This window comes from Nomascus leucogenys, chromosome 1a (genome assembly GCF_006542625.1).
Source record: "Nomascus leucogenys isolate Asia chromosome 1a, Asia_NLE_v1, whole genome shotgun sequence".
NCBI lineage: Eukaryota > Metazoa > Chordata > Mammalia > Primates > Hylobatidae > Nomascus > Nomascus leucogenys.
Genome location: NC_044381.1, coordinates 91,742,642 through 91,768,163, shown reverse-complemented (window position 1 = coordinate 91,768,163; position 25,522 = coordinate 91,742,642). Strand labels below are relative to the sequence as shown.

At 38.3% G+C, this 25,522-nt stretch overlaps 1 protein-coding gene across 4 annotated transcripts in view; it reads right to left on the bottom strand.

Annotated features, from left to right (window-relative positions):
• The window catches only part of AKAP6 (A-kinase anchoring protein 6), a 500,428-nt gene that overhangs the window by 214,696 nt on the left and 260,210 nt on the right, over nucleotides 1-25,522 (bottom strand). For 3 of the 4 annotated variants that reach the window (XM_030813201.1, XM_030813191.1, XM_030813211.1), the window contains 2 exons: nucleotides 18,926-19,022; nucleotides 17,644-17,810 (listed from right to left, as the gene is read on the bottom strand). In XM_030813201.1, the coding sequence (XP_030669061.1) occupies nucleotides 17,644-17,810; nucleotides 18,926-19,022 (264 nt within the window). The remainder of the gene's footprint in view (nucleotides 1-17,643; nucleotides 17,811-18,925; nucleotides 19,023-25,522) is intronic. The other variant, XM_030813206.1, reaches the window with a different exon arrangement.

Sequence of the window (25,522 nt, the reverse complement as noted above, 5' to 3'; positions counted from 1 at the left end):
TTGGATGGAACTGGGAGTTATTATTCCAAGTGAAGTAACTCAGGAATGGAAAACCAAATACGTCTGTCCTCACTTATAAGTGGGAGTTAAGCTATGGGTATGCAAAGGCATACAGAGTACCATAATGGACATTTGCAACTCAGAAGCAGGGAAAATGGGATGAAGGAGAAGGATAAAATAACTACATATTGGGTACAATGTGTACGACTCTGGTGAAGGGTACACTAAAATCTCAGGTTTCACCATTATACAATTCATCCATGTAAACAAAAACCACTGATATCCCTAAAGCTATTGAAAAATTTTTTTAATGGTAGAAAAAAGTAAAAATAAAATTTCCAAGTACAGACATAGTAGATTCCTTTGTTTTTCTTTCTTTTTTAGGCTGTGAAATGCAAAGATATAAAATATTTTGCATTAAAAAGTAGCTTTCCCTTTGTTTTATTTAATTGTTCTAGATTCCATCATATAATAAAATTTAATTAAATCAGTTTAATCCTACATAATCTCAACGAGTATGAATCAACACACAAAAAAGGAACAAACACTTAAAGAACTAAAAAAAAAATGACCTGAAGGGCTGGATGTGGTGGCTCACACCTGTAATCCTGGCATTTCGGGAGGCTGAGGCAGGCAGATCACTTGAGGCCAGGAGTTTGAGGCCAGCCTGCCAACATGGCGAAACCCTGTCTCTACTAAAAATACAAAAAATTAGCTGGCGTGGTGGCACACACCTGTAGTCCCAGCTACTTGGGAGGCCAAGGCCGAAGAATCACTCAAACCTGGGAGGCAGAGGTTGCAGCGAGTTGAAATTGTGCCACTGCACTACAGCCTGTGTGACAGAGCAAGACACTGTCTCAAAACAAAACAAAACAACCTAAAGGACACACATAATTTAAGGGTTTTGATTTGTGTTATAAATTTTTTGTTACTCAACAAGCATTTTATTCAAGAAGAGTCTTTGACGGATATATTATGCTGAGCATTGCAGTGTGCAGAACAATGAACAGGAAATGGTTCCCCACCTTAAGAAGAATGCAGCTTGAGGAATATCTTTAATAACAAAATTCAAAGACAGAATGTGATAAGTGCTATAAATGAGGTACAAATGCTATGGGAATTGATAAAATTGAGAGTCATTTTGGTATAGATGGCTACTGGGTGGCAGACAGACCACTGACATAAACCATGATAATGGGGAGGATTAAACAGGTGGAGATGAGCAAAGATAGGGAGCTGAACGAGAAGAGCATAGCAACAAACGATAAACTGAGATGTTTTGGAGACTAGAGGTACCCTCATGTGGCTATAGCAAAGGAAGAAAAGGGAGCGTCAAAGGAACAAGGCTAGAAAGGAACTTTATACATAGGCAATGGAAAGCCACTGAAGGATTCTGGATAGGAGAGGCACATACAGTACAAATGGAGAAGAGGCAGGAGAGGCACCAACAGGAAGGTTAAATTCAGAGGCTGGTTTTAGTACTATGTCCCATGGTACCTGTGAGCTTTGCAGAGGTCAGGGACAGGGAGGGCTAGAGAAGTCGCAGGGGACAGTGAGCAAAGGGCAAAGCCCCCAGGTTCTGAGTCAGCTGAAAAATTCCACTCTGTTTATAAATATATACATATATGTTGGGGTTATAAGTAAGATTTAGTTTGAAAAAAGAGGCTAATTTTTTTTTTAGTTTTATTTAAGTTCAGGGGTACATGTGCAGGTTTGTTATACAGGTAAACCTGTTATTGGGGTTTGTTGTACAGATTATTTTGTCATCCAGATGTTAAACCTTGTACCCATTAGTTATTTTTCCTAATGCTTTCCCTCCTCCCACCCTCCACCCTCCAAAAGGCTCCAATGTCTTTTGCTCCCCTCTATGTGTCCATGTACTCTCATCATTTAGCTCCCACTTATAAGTGAGAACATATTTAGTTTTCTGTTCCTGTGTTAATTTGCTAAGGATAATGGCCTCCAGATCCATCTATGTTCCTGCAAAGGACATGATCTCTTTCTTTTATATGGCTGCATAGTATTCCATGGTGTTTATGTGCCACATTTTCTTTATCCAGTCTACCATTGATGGGCGTTTAGACTGATTCCATGTCTTTGCCATTGTGAATAGTGCTGCAGTGAACATACACATGCATGTGTCTTTACGCTAGAACGATTAATATTCCTTTGGATATATACCCAGTAATGGGATTGCTGGGTTGAATGGTAGTTCCATCTTTATCTCTTTGAGGAATCCCTACACTGCTTTCCACAATGATCAAGCTAATTTACACTCCCACCAAGAGTGTATAAGTATTCCTTTTTATCTGCAATCTTGCTAACATCTATTATTTTTTGTCTTTTTAATAATTGGCTAATAATTCTTAATTAAAAGCCACCAATCAATGATTTATAGAAAGGAATTTGAGGCTCAGGGACTGATTTGGTAACCAAGAAGTCATGAGGGAACATTGATGAGAATAATTTTAATAGCGTTAGTGTGAACAAAGTCACCAAGTAGCAATAATTGAGAAGAGGTTAAAAAGTAATGGCTTGGGCCAGGCGTGGTGGCTCACGCCTGTAATCCCAGCACTTTGGGAGGCCGAGGTGGGCGGATCATGAGATCAGGAGATCGAGACCATCCTGGCTAACACGGTGAAACCCCGTCTCTACTAAAAATACAAAAAATTAGCTGAGTGTGGTGGCGGGCGCCTGTAGTCCCAGCTATTCGGGAGGCTGAGGCAGAAGAATGGCGTGAACCCAGGAGGCGGAGCTTGCAGTAAGCAGAGATCGCACCACTGCACTCCAGCCTGGGTGACAGAGCAAGACTCTGTCTCAAAAAAAAAAAAAAAAGTAATGGTTTAGCATTGGGGGAAACATGTAAAAGGAAGTGTTGTGAGATTCAACAGGTAGAGAAATATTCAAATTATACAATAATCAACAGATTACAATATTTCATTAAGACAGAATTTGTTTTTGTCCCTAATAAAAGAAAATTTCAGCTCCAACTAGAGGAAGGTTAAAAAAAAAAAAGAAGGAACTTATAAAAAGTGCTGAAGGTCAAACACCTCAAGAGTTGGTTCATTCAGCTGTTCAGTGATATAAAGAACCCATCTTTCCCCTCTGCCATCCTTGGCATATTAAGCATTATCCTCAACCTAGCTCCACTTATAGTGACAAAATTGCCATAGCACCTCAGCTTGTTGTCCTTGTGAAAGCATCCAGAGCTTGAAAGGGAACCTTTTCTTCTTGCTTTTTTTTTTTTTGAGACAGAGTCTTGCTCTGTCACCAGGCTGGAGTGCAGTGGCACCATCTCGGCTCACTGCAACCTCTGCTGCCTGGATTCAAGTGATTCTCCTGCCTCAGCCTCCCAAGTAGCTAGGACTACAGGTGCTCACCACAGCACTCAGCTAATTTTTGTATTTTTAGTAGAGACGGGGTTTCATCATGTTGGCCAGGATGGTCTCTATCTCTTGACCTCATGATCCGCCCGCCTTGGCCTCCGAAAGTGCTGGGATAACAGGTGTGAGCCACCGCACCTAGCCTTGTTTATCTCTTTTTGAGAAAGAAAACCTTTCCCAAAGCCCCATAGACTCTCTTCATATCTCACTGGCCAGAAGTGCATCAACTAGCTGTGCAAAGGGAGCCCTTACGGTTGCCTCATAGACTAACTGTGATTCACTGGCTGGGCTGGGGAATAGGGTCCACTTCACCTGAACCACACACCATGAAAGAAAGTACTATGTGGACAAAACAGGTGATGCTGTTAGGACAAAGGAGGAAAATGGCTATTGGTCAGGCAGTCCACAATGCCTGCCAAATTAAGCTTAATAAACATTTGATACTGCTGTTGCTGATTGTATCATTAGTGCAACATCCTCAACATACTCCCTTTCATAAGGAGAAGTATATCTGTACTTCCTAATATCAAATTTTACCACTTATGAGAAGAAAGAACTATTGATTGCCTTGGAAAATTACACAAGAGCTTCTATTTCCAGGCATTCATTGACACAAGACTGTTACGAGAGGAAGTCTGCTTAAAATGCAGGCTTTCCAGAGATTTCATCTTCAAACTCTTTTACCTGATTTTCCTCTTGTGTATTAGCCAATGGAGCATAGTCATTAAGCTTTTTGTGTACAACTGAGACAAAAAGTATCTGTAGATAATGATAAAAGATGCTATTTGCCAAAGGTCTGAAGCAGGACTTCAACTGAAAACCACCACACAATTGGAAAAAATACAAAAATAGTAACCAGGAAGAAGAACACTTAGAATATCAAACTTATTTTTATTCTGCGATATCTTTGTTCACATTACTGTTCTCTTTGTCCTGTATTATACAGTTAATAATTCTTAGCCTTCACCAAAAATGAGGGGAAATTTTCAATTACTGGTTAATAGTAATAGTTAAAAAGTTCTCACTAGGAAATGAGATGATTTCACTCTAAAATGCAACCAAAATTAGTAGCAGCACTATTTGATGATAATTTTGAAAAATACATTTTGTTTTCTGTTCGGTCATATTTAGTCTAATTGACTTGAGAGAAAAAAACATTGTGTCCCAAGAACTTCATTAACAAAGATGGGTAGTGGTGCCCAGAAAGCTGCCATTTTAAACATGTGTATACACCTCTCAGAAGAGTTCGTTAAGAGGAACAATGTGTGATCAAAAAAGGTGGTCAGTGTGAAGGTGCTTGCTGGGTGTACAACAGGCCAGGTAAGAGAACCTCCAAAGTCTTAAGGAGGAAAATTCCAACACAGTAAGCAGGTTGGCATTACCCTACAACAGTCATTATCACTGATGCTATTGAGCCCACTTAGCATCAGAATCACAAGTTTATATCATACTATTATTAGCTTACTTTCAGCTAGAAAAGAAATGAAAGCTTTGGGGATGAGCAGCAGAAAAGAAGAAAATAAATGAGACAGAGGAGTTTTCCAAAATTCCTCATAATTCAAAATGTATAGCCCCTCAAGTTATGAATAAACTTCAGAAGGTTCAAACACTGGAAGTTCAAATATGTTGACGAAGCTTAACTAATCATTTTCTAGTCTCAAAACTGGACCAAAAATTCCCATTAGAAATGGTCTAATTCCCTTAAAAATGAATGGTTTTAGCCAGATGAAACTATCCAGTGAAATTCCGTATTTGCTCCCCATCTATCTAATGATAGCTTGAGTATATACAAGAGGTATCAAGTGAAAGACAGCAGGGAAATAAATGCCTGAGTGTTTGCGTTTGTGTCTAGTATAAAACAGAGAGACTGTGTTCCAGAAAAGCGATCCAGGTCATTTTACAAAGAAGAGAGTTCCCCAATCATATATTTCCTACAAATGTCTATAAGTGTATAAACTACATTATGTTAGCTAAACCTCATTCATCATTTACTAGAAGGATGTGTATGTACAAAAATTGCAACAGACCAAATACAATATGTCAGAAATTAGACTTTGAAAGCGATTCAAACAGTGGTATGATCTAGTTCTGCCCTTTGAATTTATGTCAACGTAGAGACCTTTACCTTCTCAAGTTCAATCTCACCTAATCTTTTTAGAGAGCTTTGGAGCAAAGACTGCAAATTTCATCAACCAGTGTGCTGGTCAGCTACCAAGTCATAGTAGATGGTTTTAGTGTTTTTCAAAGAAGCAACTCAGAGTATATCCTTTCAGCAAGGCTGTTTAAACAAAGGTTTTAAAAAATTTAACAATCTATTAACATAACTAACCAACTAGACCTGCCTCAAGGAAGTATGAATATAATAATAAATTCACACTATAATAAAATCACATTTTTAAGGTATAAATACCTAGTTATTTGAGAAAAAATAGGTGAAATGGCTCTTCTAAAAGTTGATTTAAAGATTGTTTTATTTACAAAAAAAAAAACAAGTGGCAAAGAAAATGGGAGAGAAGTGTAGAAAGGAAGAACCGATGTTAAGATGGGATTGTGCCATGATTTACACAGCTAAGGTAAGGAAAGTATCACGAAAGATGAGACGATAAAGTAGGGTTCTGTCTTTAGCTTTAAAAAGGATATTATAACTAAACACGATATTATTATAATCAAACAAAATTAACTAAAATACATTTTAAAGCTGAAATAACTTGTAAAGTGAGTAAAACAAAGCTTAGGATGTAGTTGCTGCCCCAAGGAGTTTGCGGTCATGATGGATGGTAATCACCTGAAAAGTTAATTATGAAAGATATAAACGGAAATTCAAAACCACAATGAAAATTGTGTTTTACAAGGCTGTGTGAGATTAATCACCAAATGTAAGGTACAAACAGTAAATGAGAAGTTTAGCGGGTACAGTGATCACACAGGACTGGAAAATTTTAGGAAATCTATTTTGAGAGGATAGGATTTGACTCCTACTCTGTTCTCTAGTCTCTCCTCAGCTTCAACCCTCCCTCTATTCAAATAATTGCTCCACTGACTAATCTCATTGAGTTTGTCTTCATTCTAAATTCTTTGGCTTCCTTCCCTCTTTCTGTCCTAACTCAGAAGATGTATCCTCCTTTCCTGAAAATCACAGCTCCACTGATTCACTTCCTTTCCTCATCTGAATCATTGCAGCAATAACTATCCATCTTTCTTGTCCCTGAAACTATCTTCTTCAAGTGTCCCTTTTTCACTAGTTCTATTCTTCAGTCTACAAACATGCTAAGTTCACTCTTGCTCCATGAAAAGTTCCTTTGACCTGCTATAATACTATTCCCCGGCTGCCAGCATTCTGGGCAGCAGGGCCTGAAAGTTTCACTCTTCAGGTTGTAGATTCTCACTTAATCCCCAGTTTTAGTATGGTATCCTGGCTCTCAATTACCCTAGGATTTCCTTAAGGTTCTATTGCACATCTACTTTATTCTCACACAATAGTCTCTTGTTAAAATCAACTTCCAAAGTTACAGCTATTATTTCTATTTGGACTACCAAACCTACATCCTTAACATTGACCTCTACTCCGAGCTTCAGGCTTGCATTTTCAACTGTTACACAAGAACACAGAGTTGATTTTCAGGTTTCTCCTCCTTACTAAATCTTTGTTCTCAAACTTTCCTGTACTTTAGAATCACCTGGGGAGGTTACAAAAATATCTATGCCGAGGTTACACACCTAGATATTCTTATTAATTGTGCATCAAGGTCACTGTACTAAACAGAGTTAATTATCTTCCCTTTCAAAGCTGTTCCTTATAGTAATGTGTCCAACCTCAGTTAATGGTAATACCATTCTCCTAACTGCTCATGCTCAATTCCTTTAAGTCATCGTTAACCCTTCCCTCAGGCTCCATCCCCTAGATACCAAATCCTATTATTTCTTCTTCCAGACTATCACTCTTACTTTTTTCCTTATATTATCACAGCCACTGCTTTGCCTTGGCCTGCCTTTCGTTATTGTAGTAGTTTCCTAATTCATTGTCTTGACTTTCAGTTCTTCCTCTTTCATCCTGCCTTTGCCATCTGTTTTCTATGACCAAATTCAATCATTAAAAACACACAGGGCACACCAGTAAAACACACTCTTCAGCCTGATATCCAAAGCTGTTCAGTGTACAGGTCAAACTTTTTCAGGATCTATCTTTCACTAAATCCTCATCTCTTGCTCATAAACACATGGATACTGTATGCTCAAAAAGCCAAACTATTCCACTGTTCACTTTCGATGTCCCTCATATTTTCCCTTTTCCATACTTTTGACCATGTTATTTCCTATGTCAGGAATGCTCTCCTCCCAACATCTTTCTATTACCAATTTAGCTGAATATTAGAGACCTCCACAAAATCCATCTTCTCTTAGGCCTTCCCGAGACCATCAGATTGAAATAATGTTTCCTCTCCCAGTTTCTGTATCTCTTGTATTTATCGCACAGTCTGCCTTAATTTAGAACTACATTTGTGCACATCTGTCTCCACTGCTAGGCAGTGAGCAAGGAGAGGTACAGTATCCTGTCCAGAGCTACATCATCATGTTGTAGTTACATTTTAAATATTTATCTATTCTAAGGATGAATAAAAGCAGTATAGATGGAGAGAATGAGAAAAGCCATGAGCAAGAGCAAAGAACAAAGAAAAGGAAAAATACATTTGGAAAAGGGTGGGTAAACTAGAAGAATTAAGAAATAAAACATTGACACCAATCTTAACTAAGCAGCTAGAATCAAATGATGGGCTAAGAAGTTAGTCCTTTCCCTTGTTGTGGAAGGTGTCTAAGAAGACTCTCTCAATGATTATCTAATGCGTTTGGAATCTAAGTTTATTTGTCAGTAAAGGGAAAGTAATAATAGGAGTTAGGAGTCCTGGCATTGTTGGGAAGAATGAATAAGCACACCCAGGTAAAAGGCTTTACATGAACCTAAACTATAGTAAGCCCGTTGTGAATACTAACCCCATTAATAGAATATGTTATATAAACACACCCACACACAATTGTTAAACAACAATGTCTAAGATGTCAAAAGTAAAGAAAGTTTTTCTGCTTTTGATTTCCAGAGAATGAGAAAGGAATGAACGTGTGCGTGTGTGTGTGTGTGTGTGTGTGTGTGTGTGTGTGTGTGTGTCAGAGAGAGAGAGAGAGACCTCATGAATACACTAAGGTCCATGAAACAGACTTGGGCAGCCTGTGGAACCAATGCGTGTAAAGACAGCTGAGGCAATGTTTTTTAGCTTCTACCACATTTCACTGGACACATGCTTCCTTCTTTAATCTTTCTCCTCTGTTCCTTCTCTGCCGTCTTTCTAGTCTCTCTTTTCTTTTGTCTTAGTGTCTTGATTTAGGCTTCCTTTTTTCCCTCTCCCTCTTCTCACTCAGGGAGGTCCACAACCTTGCTGAGCTCTGCAGGAGGCAATGCTAAACAAGTGTTGGCCTCTGCAGGCCAAATGAGTATAAAAATGAGAAGCCACTGCTCCAATCCAATGCAAAATGGCCTGGGACCTGCAGTGAGATGGTCCCTGAGCTCTGCCCGGCAGGACCTCCAATCTAGTTAATGTTTCCTGAGAAACATAAACCTTCATTTAGGCACAGGGGGAGCTAAGACTGGTAATGTTCTCTGAGTACTGGTGGCAAAGAGCAATACAGTACCTTAAAAAACCCTCTGTCTCTGGTAGCATCACAACCACATAAATGGCTATATTCCAACTGAATTCCAAAGAGAAAGAACAAGCAAAATGTGGGCAACTCAATGCCATTTGACTACACTAGATGGGAGAGGTACTCTGGGTGTGAGAAAAGTTAAACAAGCATTTGGAGTATTTAGGGTGCTGAGTGCAGGTGTGTGTACATTTGAAAGCTGCCATTTAATAAGAAGGCCTAGGCGACTCAATAAACACAAAAGCCAGAGCGGAGTAATCCCTTTAGCAGGCAGGGCTCTCCCCAGCTCAGCCTGCTCCCCTGCCAGAAACAACACATTCCAGGAAAAAGTTTAACTCACACACTGAGGTAATTGTTTCACACTTTCAAAGAATTTACTTATTAGTTTTAAAGTGTTTTTTAAAAGCAATTCTGTATTTTGCCTTTTTTGTGCTTACTTATATTAATAGATTTTTAAAATGTTTGACCTCCACTCCATAGCACAAAATGCTTCTAATGTGTTTACTCTATATTATATTTAAAATTGATCAGACTGAGGTACAAAATGTGAGATCTGCCAATAAAAATGGCTGCTTTCCACAGACTGTAAGTTTGTAAACAATACCAAGCATCTTTTCAACTTTAGGTATCACAGATTCAGAGATTAGGCATTCTTGGACTAAATAGGAAAAAAGTAAGCTACCTATTCCCGTCAATGACTTTTCCCTGTGTTGATTAGAGACACCAGGGAATTTTGCTCCCAGATTCTTGCTGAGCCAAATGTTTCTATTCTCAAGGCCACCAGCAATGGAAGTACAGTGTGAACAACAAAATAAGCTATGCTTTTTTTTTTTTTTGAGACAGACTCTTGCTCTGTCGCCCAGGCTGGAGTGCAGTGGCACAATCTCGGCTCACTGCAACCTCCACCTCCCGGGTTCAAGCGATTCTCCTGCCTCAGCCTCCTGAGTAGCTGGGACTACAGGCACACGCCATGACACCTGGCTAATTTTTCATATTTTTAGTAGAGAGGGGGTTTCACCATATTGGTCAGGCTTGTCTTGAACTCCTGACCTCATGATCCACCCACCTCAGCCTCCCAAAGTGCTGGGATTACAGGCATGAGCCACCACGCTCTGTCTGCTATGCTCTTATACATTATACAGACTATGACCATTAGCTGTCCTTTGACCTAGTAAATATTTTTATTTTCCCAACTATTTTTTTCAGTCATCTCAAGGGAGTGGCAGACCATTAAAAAATTCCTCATCTTAGATCCACCCATAAATCTTATAATATGCAAATTTAAGTGCCTCAAGGAGATTAGAGAAACTATTTTTTATTGGATTCTATCATAAACTTAGTAACCACACTGATCTTCAAAGAAGGAACTCACTTTTGTTTCTGTCTTCCAAAAAATACTTTTGAAGAAAAGTTGCCCTTCTGATAACGAAAAAAAGGGGCTATTGAAAAATCCACAGTAGAAGAAAGAGTTCTCCCTAGGTACTGCAAATCAGGACTATGTTTGTATAGTTCAGCAGGAAAGGAACCAGATCGGATACTGGCTTTTAGAAAGATTTCTGCACAGAAGAGGTGGAATTGGTAATGTATTTTCTACTCATTTGCTTGCATCAAGAACCCCATTCCATTTCAATCTGCTAACATCCTAATTAAGACGATCTGAATCTTAGGTAATCTATTATTCTAGATCTAAGATAGCCCAAAGTACATTAGACAAGATGTTACACTATGTGCTTACACTGAAATGATAAGACCACTAAGCAGAAAAGCATGTCTTCTCTCATGTCTGGCCTGGCACTGGGCAGAGTGCAGAGTTTTCTGTCAGCACTCAATAAATAATGGCCAGGCCTTGGCCTGTTGTTTTTCTTTCCATTACTTTAGGCACAATTTAATCTTACTAGATCAATTCTGGTTTCTTTAGATAACATATACCTGTGCTCTTGTTTGCATAAGGAAGACAGCAAAGTGTCTCAAGCAGTTCCTTATAAATGTGTGCATCAGTATATGCGGGACTGATGACACATAAATGCAATTCCCATTGATTGCATTAGCGCTGTTTCGGAAGATCTTATATTAAGGAACATGCTAACTACATAAGTTTCTCAGCCAGAAAAGAAAAGAATGCAGAGAGCCAATACTTTGTCTCACCAATGCTGTGGAAGAATCAAGATCAAGTTCTATTCTAAGAAAATATTAGACAGTTGCGCTCTTACCCAAGACATACCGTAAACTACAGAGAAAACATCTTGCCAAGAAGCTCCCAAGATCGACTCCTTTATACCCCTTCAGTTAAAGAAAGTTACCCATATTTCATTAGCATAGATACTGGGTTAAGACTTCGGCATCTGGTAAACAAACAAAAACACATGCTAACTAACACTAGACTTGCCCGCTCTTGACATCTAAATAAAGATCAATTTGGTATATTGTAAGCAATATACCCAAGTCAAAGGCCACATAGATGTAAATTCTCAGCCAATATCTAACATTTTCATTCATAGGGCTGAGCAAACATATATCAGGAATATCCTTAAGCTTACTGTTCTGTTATTGTTGAACAGATAACATGGATGACCTTCATAGTCTGATATCCATTTCCAAAGGAAGATGACTTCAGTCTAAGAGCCTCAAAGAAGACAGATAAAATAAGCACAATCCTAGAGTTCAAAGCAGCTAACTCTCTGTCTCCTTTCACTAAAGAAATGAAGATGTTAGTTGGGACTCAGGCTAGGTCATCCTCATAGTAGCTGTAAAGTTTTCTGAATTTACAATAAAATCTTCAAATATTCTTTGTTCTGGAAACTTATCTCTTTCTTTAAAAAGGGTGAAGGAACTGTTGTTGCATGCTTTCAGTGATGTAAAGTTGGATAAGTCATATGGGGAAATCCTGGTCTCCATTATAAGACACCTGTAATAATGCATGCTTTATAAGTGAAAAGTAAAGAAAGAGAAGATAAGAACATTTTAAAGGAGGCAATGTATAAAATTTAAAGATGCTTTCTTGCTTTCAGAATTTTTGGTTTTTGCCTTGAAAGTTCAAAAAAATGTAGCTTTTGTTAGGTGTTATTCACCATGTTTTGAAATCCCTCCAGCTGTAGACCATTAAAAAATTGAACATACTGAAAGCCTAATCTAAGGCGATAAACTTTCACCAACCTATCTTAAAGTAAAAATATATAATTATAAGCATATTTTCAATTCTTAGATGTGAGTGCTGAAGCTCTATTTCTAGAACTGGTGAATTCTATTCTCTATTTCCATGTATAAAAGATCTCACGGTCCTGGGAAAACACTTTTTTAAAAAATGAAATACAACAAATAAGGTATGCTGCCAAGTCCTAGGGGAGAAGTTTCCCAGAGTCTTTGAATTTCCTCCTATCCTCCTTCTTTACAAGATTTCTAAAACCAAGTCCTTTTCTGCAGTCTCTCAAACAAGGTGAAAAAGAAAAATACCCCCTAGATATATTCCTTAGATTTTCTATTATGCTTCTCAAGCTCCCAGCAGCTTCTGAAGTAAACCTAAGATGAATTCTGGAGTTTTTATCATGTTTTAATTTTAGTTCCTCTTTAGGTCTAAGATGAAATAGATGATCATAACTGCTGTGCTTGGAGATGCATTTCATGGCACAATTTGTGCATGACCTGTGCAAGGTCACGTCACGGAAAGAGGACTGACATAATGGCTAAGAAGCCAAATCCAGCTTTTAGTCATGGAGAACTTCAGGGTAACCTACTTAAGCTTGCTTGATTTATTGCAATATGACAATAAAAATTTCGGCTTAAACAGTATGTTTAGATTTATTCTGTATAGAGACCTCACTCTGACTTAGATTACATTAATAGAGACACAGGAGGAATTATTGTCAAATCACTGATCATTAAGGATCATTTTTTGTCACATTGTTATATCTTGGTGCAGTCTGTGGCAGGCTGGCCTACTCATCATCTGCAACAAGGTCCCAGGTTCCGGCCACACCACAGTTTTTACACCTCTCTATCTTTGTATACGCTATTCTCTCTGCCCATTATTTTCACCTTGGCAAAAATCCTGTCTACCTTTCATTTAAAACAAGAATGCCTCCCTGTAAATTGTTCTTTGATAGCCCAAGGTAGGGTTAGTTATTTCCTTCTCAGTGTATTCATAGCACTTTGTTCCTATCTCTATCAGAGTATTTATCAGATCCATTATAATATTTATTATTTATAATTTATTATAATTATTTATTTGTCTCTAGAAAATGAAGGCTTGTCCATTATCCTCAGCAAACTAACACAGGAACAGAAAACCAAACACCGCATGGTCTTACTTATAACTGGGAGCTGAACAATGTGAACACATAGATCCAGGGAGGGAAACAACACACACTGGGGCCTGTCAGCGAGGGGACAGGTGAAGGGAGAGCATCAGGAAAAAAAGCTAATGCATGCTGGGCTTAATACCTAGGTGATGGGTTGATAGGTGCAGCAAATCACTATGGCACATGTTTACCTATGTAACAAACTTGCACATCCCACACATGTACCCAGAATTGTAAATAAAATAAAGTAAGAAAATGAAGTCTTGTACATTTACTTCTACTTAGGATTTACTACGTGCTGGGCACCGTTCTAAGCACTTTAGGTATGTCAACTCTTTTAAATCTGTATCACAACTCTTCGAGGCGGATATTACCATTACCTCTATTTTATAAATGAGAAAACAGAGGCACAGGGAAGTTAAATAATTTTCCCAGGAACACACAGCTAGTAAGTGCCAATCACTGAACTCAAGCAGTCTGGCTTCAGAATCTGAGCCTTTCTATTATTATTATATGTGTTTGCCTAAGGGAGTAAAAGAAGCAGTTCATAAACATTAAACAAATAGAAAGCATGAGCATTCTGATTTTTTCATAGTTTCTTAAGCTTAAATTAAGAAATATATTTTCTTTGTCTTAAATTGATTTCACGTTCATCCTTGAGTATGGATGAGGTCATTTTTCCAGAGAAAATTCAGCCAAGATTGTGGAGAGAGAACTAGTTGGGAGGTAGAGGCCTGGGGTTTTGCCGGCTCAATCATGTCAAGATCTCAAACTTTCAGAGCCTCCTTCAACTTCTGCATCTGCAGATACCTACAAAAGCCTCCCCTTGTAGATGCTTTTAGATGCACTATGCTGTGCATATAATGTGACATAAAAATGCTCTCGAATAGAAATACTATTAAAAAGGAAAACACGAATGTTATTCTTGGTAAGCTGATGTGACTCAAGGTATTTTCACTTTTGGAATAATGTAAGTGGAGGGTTTTTGTATGGTTTTCTCTTAAGAAGTAAGGCACCTTAATCATTAAGAACCAGATACATTTATTTTTCTTCTTGATATTTAAATTCATATCTCAAGTCCTTTAGCTCAATGTCACCTATTTTACTTCTTATCACTTTTTAATTCTTATATTTTAAAAGGTATTCTTAGTTTTTTATTTGTAATAATTCTTGCTCATTGAGAGGTTTGGAAAATTCAAAGATATTCAAAAATATATAATTGTATATCATAGGTATCCTCCAATATTTCCAATTCTCTTCTAAAACATTATTTTTATGGTTGTGTAACCATAACGTTTCATTAGAATGAAATTCAGCATAATTTAATCAAACCGTTCTTATTTTAAACATTTCAGTTGATGCCAATTGTTTGCTATTATAAGTAACAATGCAACAGACATTCTCTTACTCATGTTGGGTGAGGATCATGTAGTCCCTTCAGGAAAAGGTTCTTCTTGGTGCCTATTATAGAGGTTCCCCAAGAGCTTATTGGAATGCAGATTCTGGGGAACCCATAGAGGGTTCTGGTATGGTCTGAGGAAGAGCCTGGGTAGGTAGGTCCTCTTTTTGAGAAATGCCGACAATGTTTCTCCTTTGATAATACTTTCTCCTTCTCACTAGGTTATCAACTTCATTCTATCTCAATGCCTCCCTAAACAATAAGCTGATTTCAAAGTGTCCACTCCAAACTGGCCCTGGTGAACGTACTCATTTTCGACATAGCTCTTTCATTAATTTAGGTCATTGTGCCATCTCTGCAGTCCACTTTGGCACACTCCCACCATAGCCCCACTCATCCCACCCCACCCACTCATGTCCCATACCACAGCCAGTAAGAGGTTTTTACAGTGCAACACGATGATGTCATTTCTCTTCTTACTCCAAAAGCCTCCCCTTGTCCAACAACAGGGCACCCAGCTTCCCTTGTACACTTCTCCCTTTCTAACCACACTGGCCTGTTCACAGAATGACAATTCCTCCCTGATGCCCTAATCTAAATCACTTCTCCTGGCCCAACCTCTTGTGACTCCCTTTTCTTTTCTTTCACGGCACTTCACAATCTGTAAAGGCATGGGTTATTAAAATCTGTTTCTCACACTTCACCACAAGCCTCATGAGACAGGCACAGAAGCCAGTTGTTCATCTCTAACGCCTGGTCCCACACTTGGCCCTGAGCAGTGCCAGTGAAAGGCAGTATGCTAGGTGGTGATGAACATGGACTCTGCGATCAAAGGGCTCCCAGCTCTGCTACTTAGCAGCTGTGTGACCTTAAGGAAGTTACCCAACCTCTCTTTGCCCCCCTTTTCTCTGTCGGGGATTAAAATAGAACCACTTAAAAATTTGTCATGATAATTAAATGACATAATACAGAAGTGCTATAGAATAGCATCTGGCATGTAAAATGTAGCCAATACAGGATAGCTTTTAAAAAGTGGGCACTCAGTGTATTCTTGTTAAATAAACAAAATACAATAAAGCTTTTTTAAAGTGATTTTCCCAACTCAGCCTCCTGAGTAGCTCAGATTATAGGCGCGTGTCACCATACCCAGCTAAAATTAAGATTTTTGACTTGTTTTTAGAGACAGGATCTCTCTCTGTTGCCCAGGTTGGAGTGCAGTGGTATGATCCTAGCTCCCTGCAGCCTTAAACTCCTGGGCTCAAGCAATCCTCCTGCCTCAGCCTCCTGAGTAACTAGGACTGTAGGTGCATGCCACCATGCCTGGCTCATCTTTTACTTTTTGCAGAGATAAGGTCTTGCTATGTTGCCCAGGCTGGTCTCAAACTCCTGACCTCAAGTGATCCTCCTGCCTCAGCCTCCTACAACAAGTTTTTAACTGTATCATTTCTTACCATCTTTCCTCTCCCCACTTCCACACACAGCCAAAGCATTAGCCCAGTGAACTTCTCCCTACAGCCTACTCCTTAAAATAGCTCCAAGTCTGCCCTGAGAAATATGCAGAATACACTCTCCATTCCATATTATTAGTTCCAGCTTTGATCCTTTCATCACATCACTTCCTAAAATATGTGCTCATGTGCCAAGCCACCTCTCCTCCTTCCTTCAAGTATTTCCTGAAATGCGACCTACTTCATGGAGCCTTCTTTAAGTGAAACTGAGCTCATCATTCTATCCTCTGTTTCCAACAAATAAGTTAAAGGCATTGTTTGAGATTCAAAAGCCGTAAATTGTCTGAGCTTTTCACTGGCTGCATGGGTCTCAACATTGCAGGGCTGGATGGGTTTCTCCTCTGCCTGCATTTAAAAATGTGAGTCTAAGAGGGCAAAGTGTTTAACTTGCTGTGTATACATTTAGCACAATGCCAATCTACATGGATGCTGAATAAATGTGACTTGATGATGATTTACTTACTTTGTCCAAGCCAGGAATAAAAACCATGAACTCTTAAATATGTTTCCCCCATGTTGCAATAAGTTTTATTCTGGATTTATTATGAGGCTGGTTTTCTGTGTTTACTTCTACAAAGGAGTAGATGCAAAAGAAAGGAGTGATTACATGAAAATATCAAATTAATAACATTATTTTCCACATTATGAGTCCAAAGATACCTTTAGAACAGTGCCAGTCTGTATTAAAAGGTGCCTCATTTAAAGTTCAATTGCATATGTTTTATGGGTTATTTTGGACATCTAAAATGAATAACCAAAACACGTCAATACTCATTTTTAAAGTACTTGTTGTATTCGGTGCATGTACCATTATGGAGAACTTACACTCAGAGCAAAAAGATTTGTAGCAAAGCATATGACCTTCTTCCCACTACAATGACCATCCCCTAATTAGGCAATGCATCTGATAGTCATTAACAGGAATGAGATAATGAATCACTTTCTCTCTTCTTTGTTAATTTGCTGTAACCAAGCGGCTAATGGATGTCAGAGCTGAGTGATTGCACTGATTATAGTGATTTATAGTTGCAACAAAACAATTTAAAACCATTCTGATTATTCATGTTAAAGATGCTTTATGTTTTGTTTACTAAATGTTTTATGTCCCCCTTTCTCTCACCCCTAAAGTACTGTCCCCCACCTACCCTGCCACTTTTCAAAAAAAGACCTTTTCCTGGAAAACTTGGAAGTTGAAGGCTTTATTGTTTTAAACTAAGCCATTTCATTTCGTTTATATATAGAGAGAGATATATAAAGTTTACCCAGTAGAAACAAAAAGCCTTAGGGTTGGAAAGAAAACTTCAGTGGTGCCTAGTTCAAAAGAAGACAGAAATAAGAGGAAATAAGGCAAACTTCAAGCCACTTACCTTGGGGCTTCCAGTCCCTTCCTCATCCTCCACAGACACATCAGTAGCCAGTATCTCGGCTTTGATGGTATCCAGAGCCCTGAGAATCCAGCTGTGCTGCCGTTTGATTTGTCTCTGCAGCTCCTTCCATTGACTTGCAATCATCCGCAGCATGTCCTTCAGTCCTTCTCCAAAAGGAGGGGAAAGCAGAAGTTGTGGGCCTGAATGAATCTTTACTCATTTTTATTTAGTAAATTAGATGGCTATTTTAAGCAATATAAATATTTTTAAATGACCATTACCATCACCTGCCATATTAGCATTTGTCACTCAGAATAGAGACAGGCAATTCTTGACATGAGGTATAAGGACACAAAAATGTGATAACAACATAGATGACTGGCTTGGAAACTGATTTAGACTCAGTATATTGGCTTAAAAAAATACATGAGGAACAAAAATCACAATGTATAAAAATTAATAACATTACAGTTTCACATTCCAAATAAAAGGCTCTGTGTGTATCTGTGTAGAGACTTTATAATGATAAAAAATATCTATGGAAATAGGTAAAGTCAATTCAATGAGAAATACAGTAAATAGGTCAGAATTAAGACAGCAGTCTTTAACATTAGCAAATTCAATTAATACTATCTTTTTCCTATTTAGCTGTGCTAAGCTCAAACCTAGAGCCAACTGTAAGTATCCTGTCTTACAGTCTTCTATTATCAGGATAAGTATAACCAAATGACAAAACTATTTTTGTTTATAATCTGTTCCTTATAAATATATTAATACTGGGGTAAGAATTGGTTGAAGGCCAAAAACTCTGCTAATGCAAAGACCAGCAAAGAACATGCAAAATGTTCAAGTGTGGGAAGTGGCAGGGAAATAATTTAGACTGCTTGCCTTATATCTGTAATGATATCTATAAGTACCCTAATACGTATGCATTATAACTATATATACAGTTCTCATTCATTATCTTCATGTTATTTCCAGAGCACCTACATCAAAAAGCATGTCAATGTGAAGTTTTCAAGAATGTAATTTCAATTGAAACTCAGGCGAACAGCAAGCCCAAAATAAAATGAACAGACCATTTGGAGGCAGTATTTCATCTTATAAGTATCACAGCATTGTATGCAGTATATGAAACATTTATAAATCTTGAAGGTCAATCTGATAATGTAAATATTAATAATACATAAGGAAGTGAATATATGCAGTAATTTACAGCAATGCTTCTTCATTCTTAATAGTCTGGAGACGTAAAGACTTGCAATATTTCAGGAGGATTTACCTGCTTTGTGAGATGCAATAAGCTCAAGAAGTTGGTGTCCTTCCTCCTCCACAGCTTCCTTGAGAGCACAATGACTGTCTACATTCAACTTAAAACTCTGCAAGGAAAAATATGAACATCAAACCCTGGCAAGGCAGTTACACATAAAACATCCATATAAAATTACTTGCTACTTTTTATCAAGAACCGCACAGCCCAATTTACCCAATAGACAAACTAATTTGCAATACTAAAAGCTATTGATATTTGGGATCCGGGCTCAAAATGTTTCCATTAGATTAGCTGAGTGCATCTGTTTGGAAACAGCTGACAAATCTAGAAATTCATTAGGTTTTTATGAAAAGTCACATCCCGTAGGCTATATCAAGAGTAGCAGTGTTCTATAAAATATACTGAATTTCTACTAGCACATATGAGCTCTTTTCTTCATTTTTTAGAAATGTTAGTGATAGCACTATTTATGAAACCATAAAAAATTGGCAGCATAAAATATATTAGCCTCATGTACACATATATAAATCCATTAATATAGTAGGGTTTGATTCAGCTCTGTTTCTCAGATATCACACAACAAAGAATATAGTGGGAGATTCAGGTGCTGCACTGAGGAGTTAAATGTCTTTCAGATCTTGGCTTTTTAAAAGTTTATTCCCTATAACATGACACTGCCTTATAAACAAATACATCAAGCACAATCAGGCATTTTTCACTCATGATAGTTATCCAGAAGACAAAAGCTGCTGTCATAGTTGAAATCTAACTCAGAGCCATTTCTTTCAGGGTGCCTTGCCTAATGCTTTATGTGGAATTAATTACTCCACCCTCTCTGCTCCTTGTATCTGCTTCCATTGTAAAATTTATCTTACTATATGCTGCTTTATTTCTATCCTTGGCTACCAAATTATAAGTAATTTGAAAAATTGCCAGTTTTACATTTATCTCTAATTCATGTCACATACAAGTTGTTCAACAGATGTTTGCAGGAATTGTGGATATCTGTTGAACAATAACACTCTGAAGGGGAAGGTTTCCACTTAAATATTTCAAGAAACATAGATGGCTTTCCAAAGATTTTTCCATCTCTGGAATCTCATAAGGCATTCCAACCATAGGAGGTCCAATGGAGAGTAATCACAGTAACCAATCTATTGAACCAATGGTTAATTTGGGGAGTGAAAATTCATTTCTTGACTAATTGGAGCAAGCATGGATTTTGAAATACTGTGAGGCCAAATTTTGGCGTCTCCATGATAAGTCTCCAAAATATATATGTTTTGCTCTCACTAAACATTTATCGAGAAGGTCTGCACTGCACTGTACTTGGTATTAAGAATATTTGATAGAAGTTTGAAATGATACAGCTCCAGGTAGAATATAATTTTGGATTAATCAGGCCGGGCACGGTGGCTCACGCTTGTAATCCCAGCACTGTGGGAGGCCGAGGCGGGCAGATCACGAGGTCAGGAGATCGAGACCACGGTGAAACCCCATCTCTACTAAAAATACAAAAAAAATTAGCCGGGCGTGGTGGCGGGCGCCTGTAGTCCCAGCTACTCGGAGAGGCTGAGGCAGGAGAATGGCGTGAACCCTGGGGGACGGAGCCTGCAGTGAGCCAAGATCGCGCCACTGCACTCCAGCCTGGGTGAAAGAGCGAGACTCCTTCTCAAAAAAAAAAAAAAAAAAAAAAAAAAAAAAAAAAAGAAGTAAATCAATCATAAATTGTGAAATCATGCATTCATTCATTCACTTAGAAACCATGTACTGTGCCCATGCTATACACTGTGCTGGGCAATAGAGATTTGGGGAGTATAAAGCATGGCCTCTGGCCCCAAAGGGCAACTGAACATATTACTAGAGAATGAAGTGTAGCCTGAGTCATGCTGGGTGGTCAGTGGTGAGTCCGAACTCTCTTTTTCTCAGCAGGAAAATGGATCTTTTTAAAGTTCAGAATACTGAAACAATGATCAAAAGAACCTAGAAATGAAGGAGATAGAGATATGCAGATCAAGCCTTGAAGTATAAAGATAAGAATTATAAGTTATTATAATTGTAAGTCATTATTAAAAGATGAGTCCAGAATGATGAATCATTTCATCTGACTAGAGGCATAAGATACAATAAAGTTTCAGCAGCCAATATAACAGAAATTGACAATATCAGGTTTCCCCAAGGCTGTTCACCATTTCTTGTACTGTCCTCTTTTAGCTACAGGTATTCTGGTTGAATACAATAAAATATGGCAATGTGTGGGAAGCCTCACACTTCTGATCAATCCAAACTATATATTGCCTATGAAAAATTAAATGTTTGTTATTTTATAGTCAAAACGTGGCTGCACTTACTTTTTGCCACTGCCACGGACATCCTCAACTCTGAAGCAATGCCATGCAGAATGAGATACATGTGTGTTTTAGGGAGCAGGGACAGGGTAAAGTGAACACTTAAGATCACCCAAGAGCACTAAAATTTAGGAAGAAACTTATTGTAGAAATTTTCTTATAACTGTAAATTTAGCCTAGGGCTCTCTTTGATTCACTGTTTACTTACAATAGACATGTTTTGAATAGTTGGCAATCATGAGCTTCCAAAGAGGTGCATGAGGTCTATGTCTCAGAGCAAATGAGAATCTAAGGAACCGTAAGTAGGTTGAATAATTTGATATAATTGAAGCCAAGAGTATAGAATAGATGCAGCTGGAACTGGCTCTGCTTCAAGATGACATGGAAGCATTTGATTAGGAAATTGGAAAAGATGAGGTATTCATTATTAGGAAAAAGATAATCTGATAAGCTTGATGCTGTAGAAAAGAACCATTTAACATATAACTATTACCCAAATGGTACAATATTGCTTGATTTTCAGGTGCACCCATTAACCATTAATAGTATCAACTAAGGAATTCACAATGAGTCTCTGAGAAGGCAGACGAGCAGGCACATTAACAAAATTGTCAATGAAATTTCTGGCTGCTAAAAGATTCTATAATAAGCTCTCTCCATTCTGCCCCTACTTTTTCCCAAGGGAAGGAAGCTTGGATGAAAGGGTTTTATTTTTTTGTTGCTGTTCTTTCCTTAAACTTGATACTTGAACACAATTCCATTCTTCAGCAATGCCCTATGGTGTACAGTCCCTCTGCAATATCCATAGCACTCCCTGAAAATGCAGAGCATTCTCTGAAGAACAAATTTATGGCAATAATATTGCCATAGGCAGGTACCATGGTCCTATGGCACTGATTATATGAGATTCCATAAATATGAGTAATCTGGTTCCTGGATGACACCAGGTCTTTTTTAGCATCTTTAAAGCAGCGCGTAGACGGATGACTAGAAGAGGATAACTAAGGAAATGGAAAAACACAATGAAACAAGCACAGGATTATCAAAGATTCACCAATGGGCATTTCTATTACTATAACCTCTAGCATCACCAGCTTGCATATATCTGGATGTACTACTTATTGGCAGGACCAAACTTTGAGAATTCCCACTGACTGTACTTTGGTCATGATCAGATTTGCAAAGCAGATAAAATAATACATCTAATCCTTTCCACTCATATTTCTGAATAGCTCAGTTTGATAGTCATGTGGACATAAAACCAAGGAAATATATGCCTTGATGGAAACAGATTTCCTGGTACAAGAAAAAGTGGGAAGGATCATAAGCACTTTCAAAAGCTTAAATGTCCAGAGTGGTTCAATCTTAGCAGTATCAAATAATGAACACAGACTTTTGATCACCTGATGGAAATACTGTTAGTTTTTGCCAGGTCCACTGAGTTCCATTAGTCTTGTGATGTTCATGAACAAGCAGAAAAGCCAAAAAGAGAGTCTTTTCTGGCCTAATTTTTGTTTTTTTATAAGACATCAATTCATATAATAAATATTTATTGAGTAGTCTTTGTCAAGCCTATAGATATGAAAGTTAAGAATACACAATCCTTATCCTCAAACAGCTTATATTCTATTGTGTAAAGGAGATAAGAAAACAAGTAGCTTTATAAGATCCAGCATAGAACAAATGTGTGATTAGGGTTTAGCGTATAACACAGAGTGGTCGGGCCTTAAGCAAACTAAACAGTGATATGCCTTGCCCAGTGGGATTCAAGGTTTTTAAAAAAAAATTTGTTTAGGAATTATGCTGGCCAAACAAAAACAAGGCTAAATTAGCTGAGTGTGGTGGCATGCACATATAGTCCTGGCTACTCGGGACGCTGAGGCGGGAAGACTGCTTGAACCCAGGAGTTCAAGGTTACAGTGAACTATGATCATACCACTGCACTCCAGCCTGGGCAATAGAGCAAGACTCTGTCTCTAAAATAAAATAAAATACAAACAAGATGGAAGTTTATATCCTGTATAATAGCTGGATAGGGTTTGTGGGGGCCCACGCTGGGATCCAGGTACAGCAGAGCCTAGCAGGGAGCTTGTGGAGAAAGAATTGATTTGTACATGGGCCTGAAGATACTCCTATATTATAGCATGAAGCAGGGAGCCACAAGAAGCTCAGTGTGGCTGGGGCAGGGTGCAAGCAGGAGAGACAGCAGCTATGGCTACACAGGACTTGACCCCAAGAACCATGAAAGAGTCATGGAAGAATATGCCAGTGACATGGGAGAGTGGCTGGTGCAAATCTACGATGTAGAAATCTTTCTAGCTGTTGCATATAGTGTTGATTTTAAAAGGGCAGACTGGAGACAAGGAAGCCATTTAGGAAGCTGCTGTGGTAATACAGGCCAGATGTTTCTGCATGCTCATATTTTTTTTAATTAAAAAAGGTATGCTTTTCCTTCTAAGTGAATAGAAGAAAAAATGGAGAAAATCTTCTGTCTTTTTAAGTTTTTCTCAGTGCGTGAGAGAAGCATGTGCCAGAATTTAGTTCTTTGGCTGTTCTGATGATAAATACCAGAGGTTATTAGTCAGGAGTCTCCAAATGTGAAAGACATATTGAACTGATGAACTTTTACTCCCACTGTCATTTTAAAGAGATGGTATATATGCTGATGAATAAGACACTTGACGACACTTTTTCTTCACACAAAAGATTTTTACTACCCTAAGAAAATGAAAACTTGCCTTTTTACAAGGGCAGGAGGAAGAATGTGTGTTCAGTCAGAAAAGCCAAGGCTTGAAAAGTCACCTGCTATCTGCCGCAGGCCATCTCTGCCCAGGCTCCACTCTGAGCTGTGCCCAGAACCACTCTCCATTCTCAGAGGGGCTCCTGAGGCAGAAGAAAGCCAAGATCCTCTGTGTAGTTTCTCTTCTCCTCTCCACAATGCCATCCAAAGAGGATGGGCAGAGAGGTACCAGTCCTCAAAATATATCTTTAAAATGCCATATATACCAAGAATTGGAAGATTTCTATGAGTAAGCATTTAAGAACCTCCTGAAAACTTGATAAGACATTAGATAGCCATCAAAATGAAAACTAAACAATCACAGAAAATACATAGAACATGTCACAAAAAATGATTCCAAATTGTATCTATGATAAAATTACATATATGTAAGTAAATAGTCTTAGTACTTAGAAAAAGACTGCAAAAAATACAACAAAATGTTAACATAATTTGTACAAGGTTGAACTTGTTACCATGGTCTCATCTTATGGCACAAGTTCTGGGTGCTTTAGTTTTCTGAAATACAAAATGGAAATAATACTATCTAACTTGTAGGCAGCTGTAAGAATTAGAGATAATGAATGTAAAGTACTGAAACACTGAGTATTGGAGATAATAAATATAAAGCATTAAAGCAGTGCCTGACAATGAGTGAGGCTAAAAAAATCATTATGAATTTTAAAATTCATTTTCTCTATTTTCCAAATAGTCTACATAATAGATGGTACTTTGTGACATTTTCAGGTGATAAGGGTTCTTTATTGTTGAGGTTCTCTGAATTCCTCAAGGACAGATACCAGGTTTCCTTTGCTGTGTGCTTCTACCCAGCACAGGCCTGCCCACAGAGGACCCCCCAAAACATAAATGCTGCTGTATGAGACATGGGGAAGAGCAAGCCCAGACTGATAATCTAATGATTGGGTATTCCTGTTGCCTCAAGTGTGTGCCCTTGGATGAGTCATTTAACCCATCAGGGCTTCTGTTTCCTTATTTATCATCCAGGCATTTGGACTCAATATTTTTCAGCCCTTGAACACTTTGGTTTTATCTTCTCTAAGCCAGGCAGTTAAGCATAGGCAGCTTGGGAGAATTTTGATTTATTTTAAATCAGAGCATTTTCAAAAGGGGAAGAATCCCAAAGGCTATCTAACCACTCATCTACCCAAGGGCAGCTCTGTCTCTCAACCATCCCAGGCAGATGTGTCCCTTCTATTTTTAACCACCTCAAGGGAAGTCTCTTCTAATGTCTCATCCTGAGTCCGAAACATTTCTTCTAAGGAATTTAAGAGCTCTGTGAAGAGCAGTGTAAGCTTCCCACTGCTTCACATTCTTTTGCCAAGTCATCCCTCCAGTGTATGGGTTGGAAATCAGAAGCACTGTGAGAATATTCCAACAAAATCCACACATCCAATCAATCAACAAGCCCTGACCATTTATTTCCCCTTCTTCATCTCTCCATATTGACTAACACTGCCT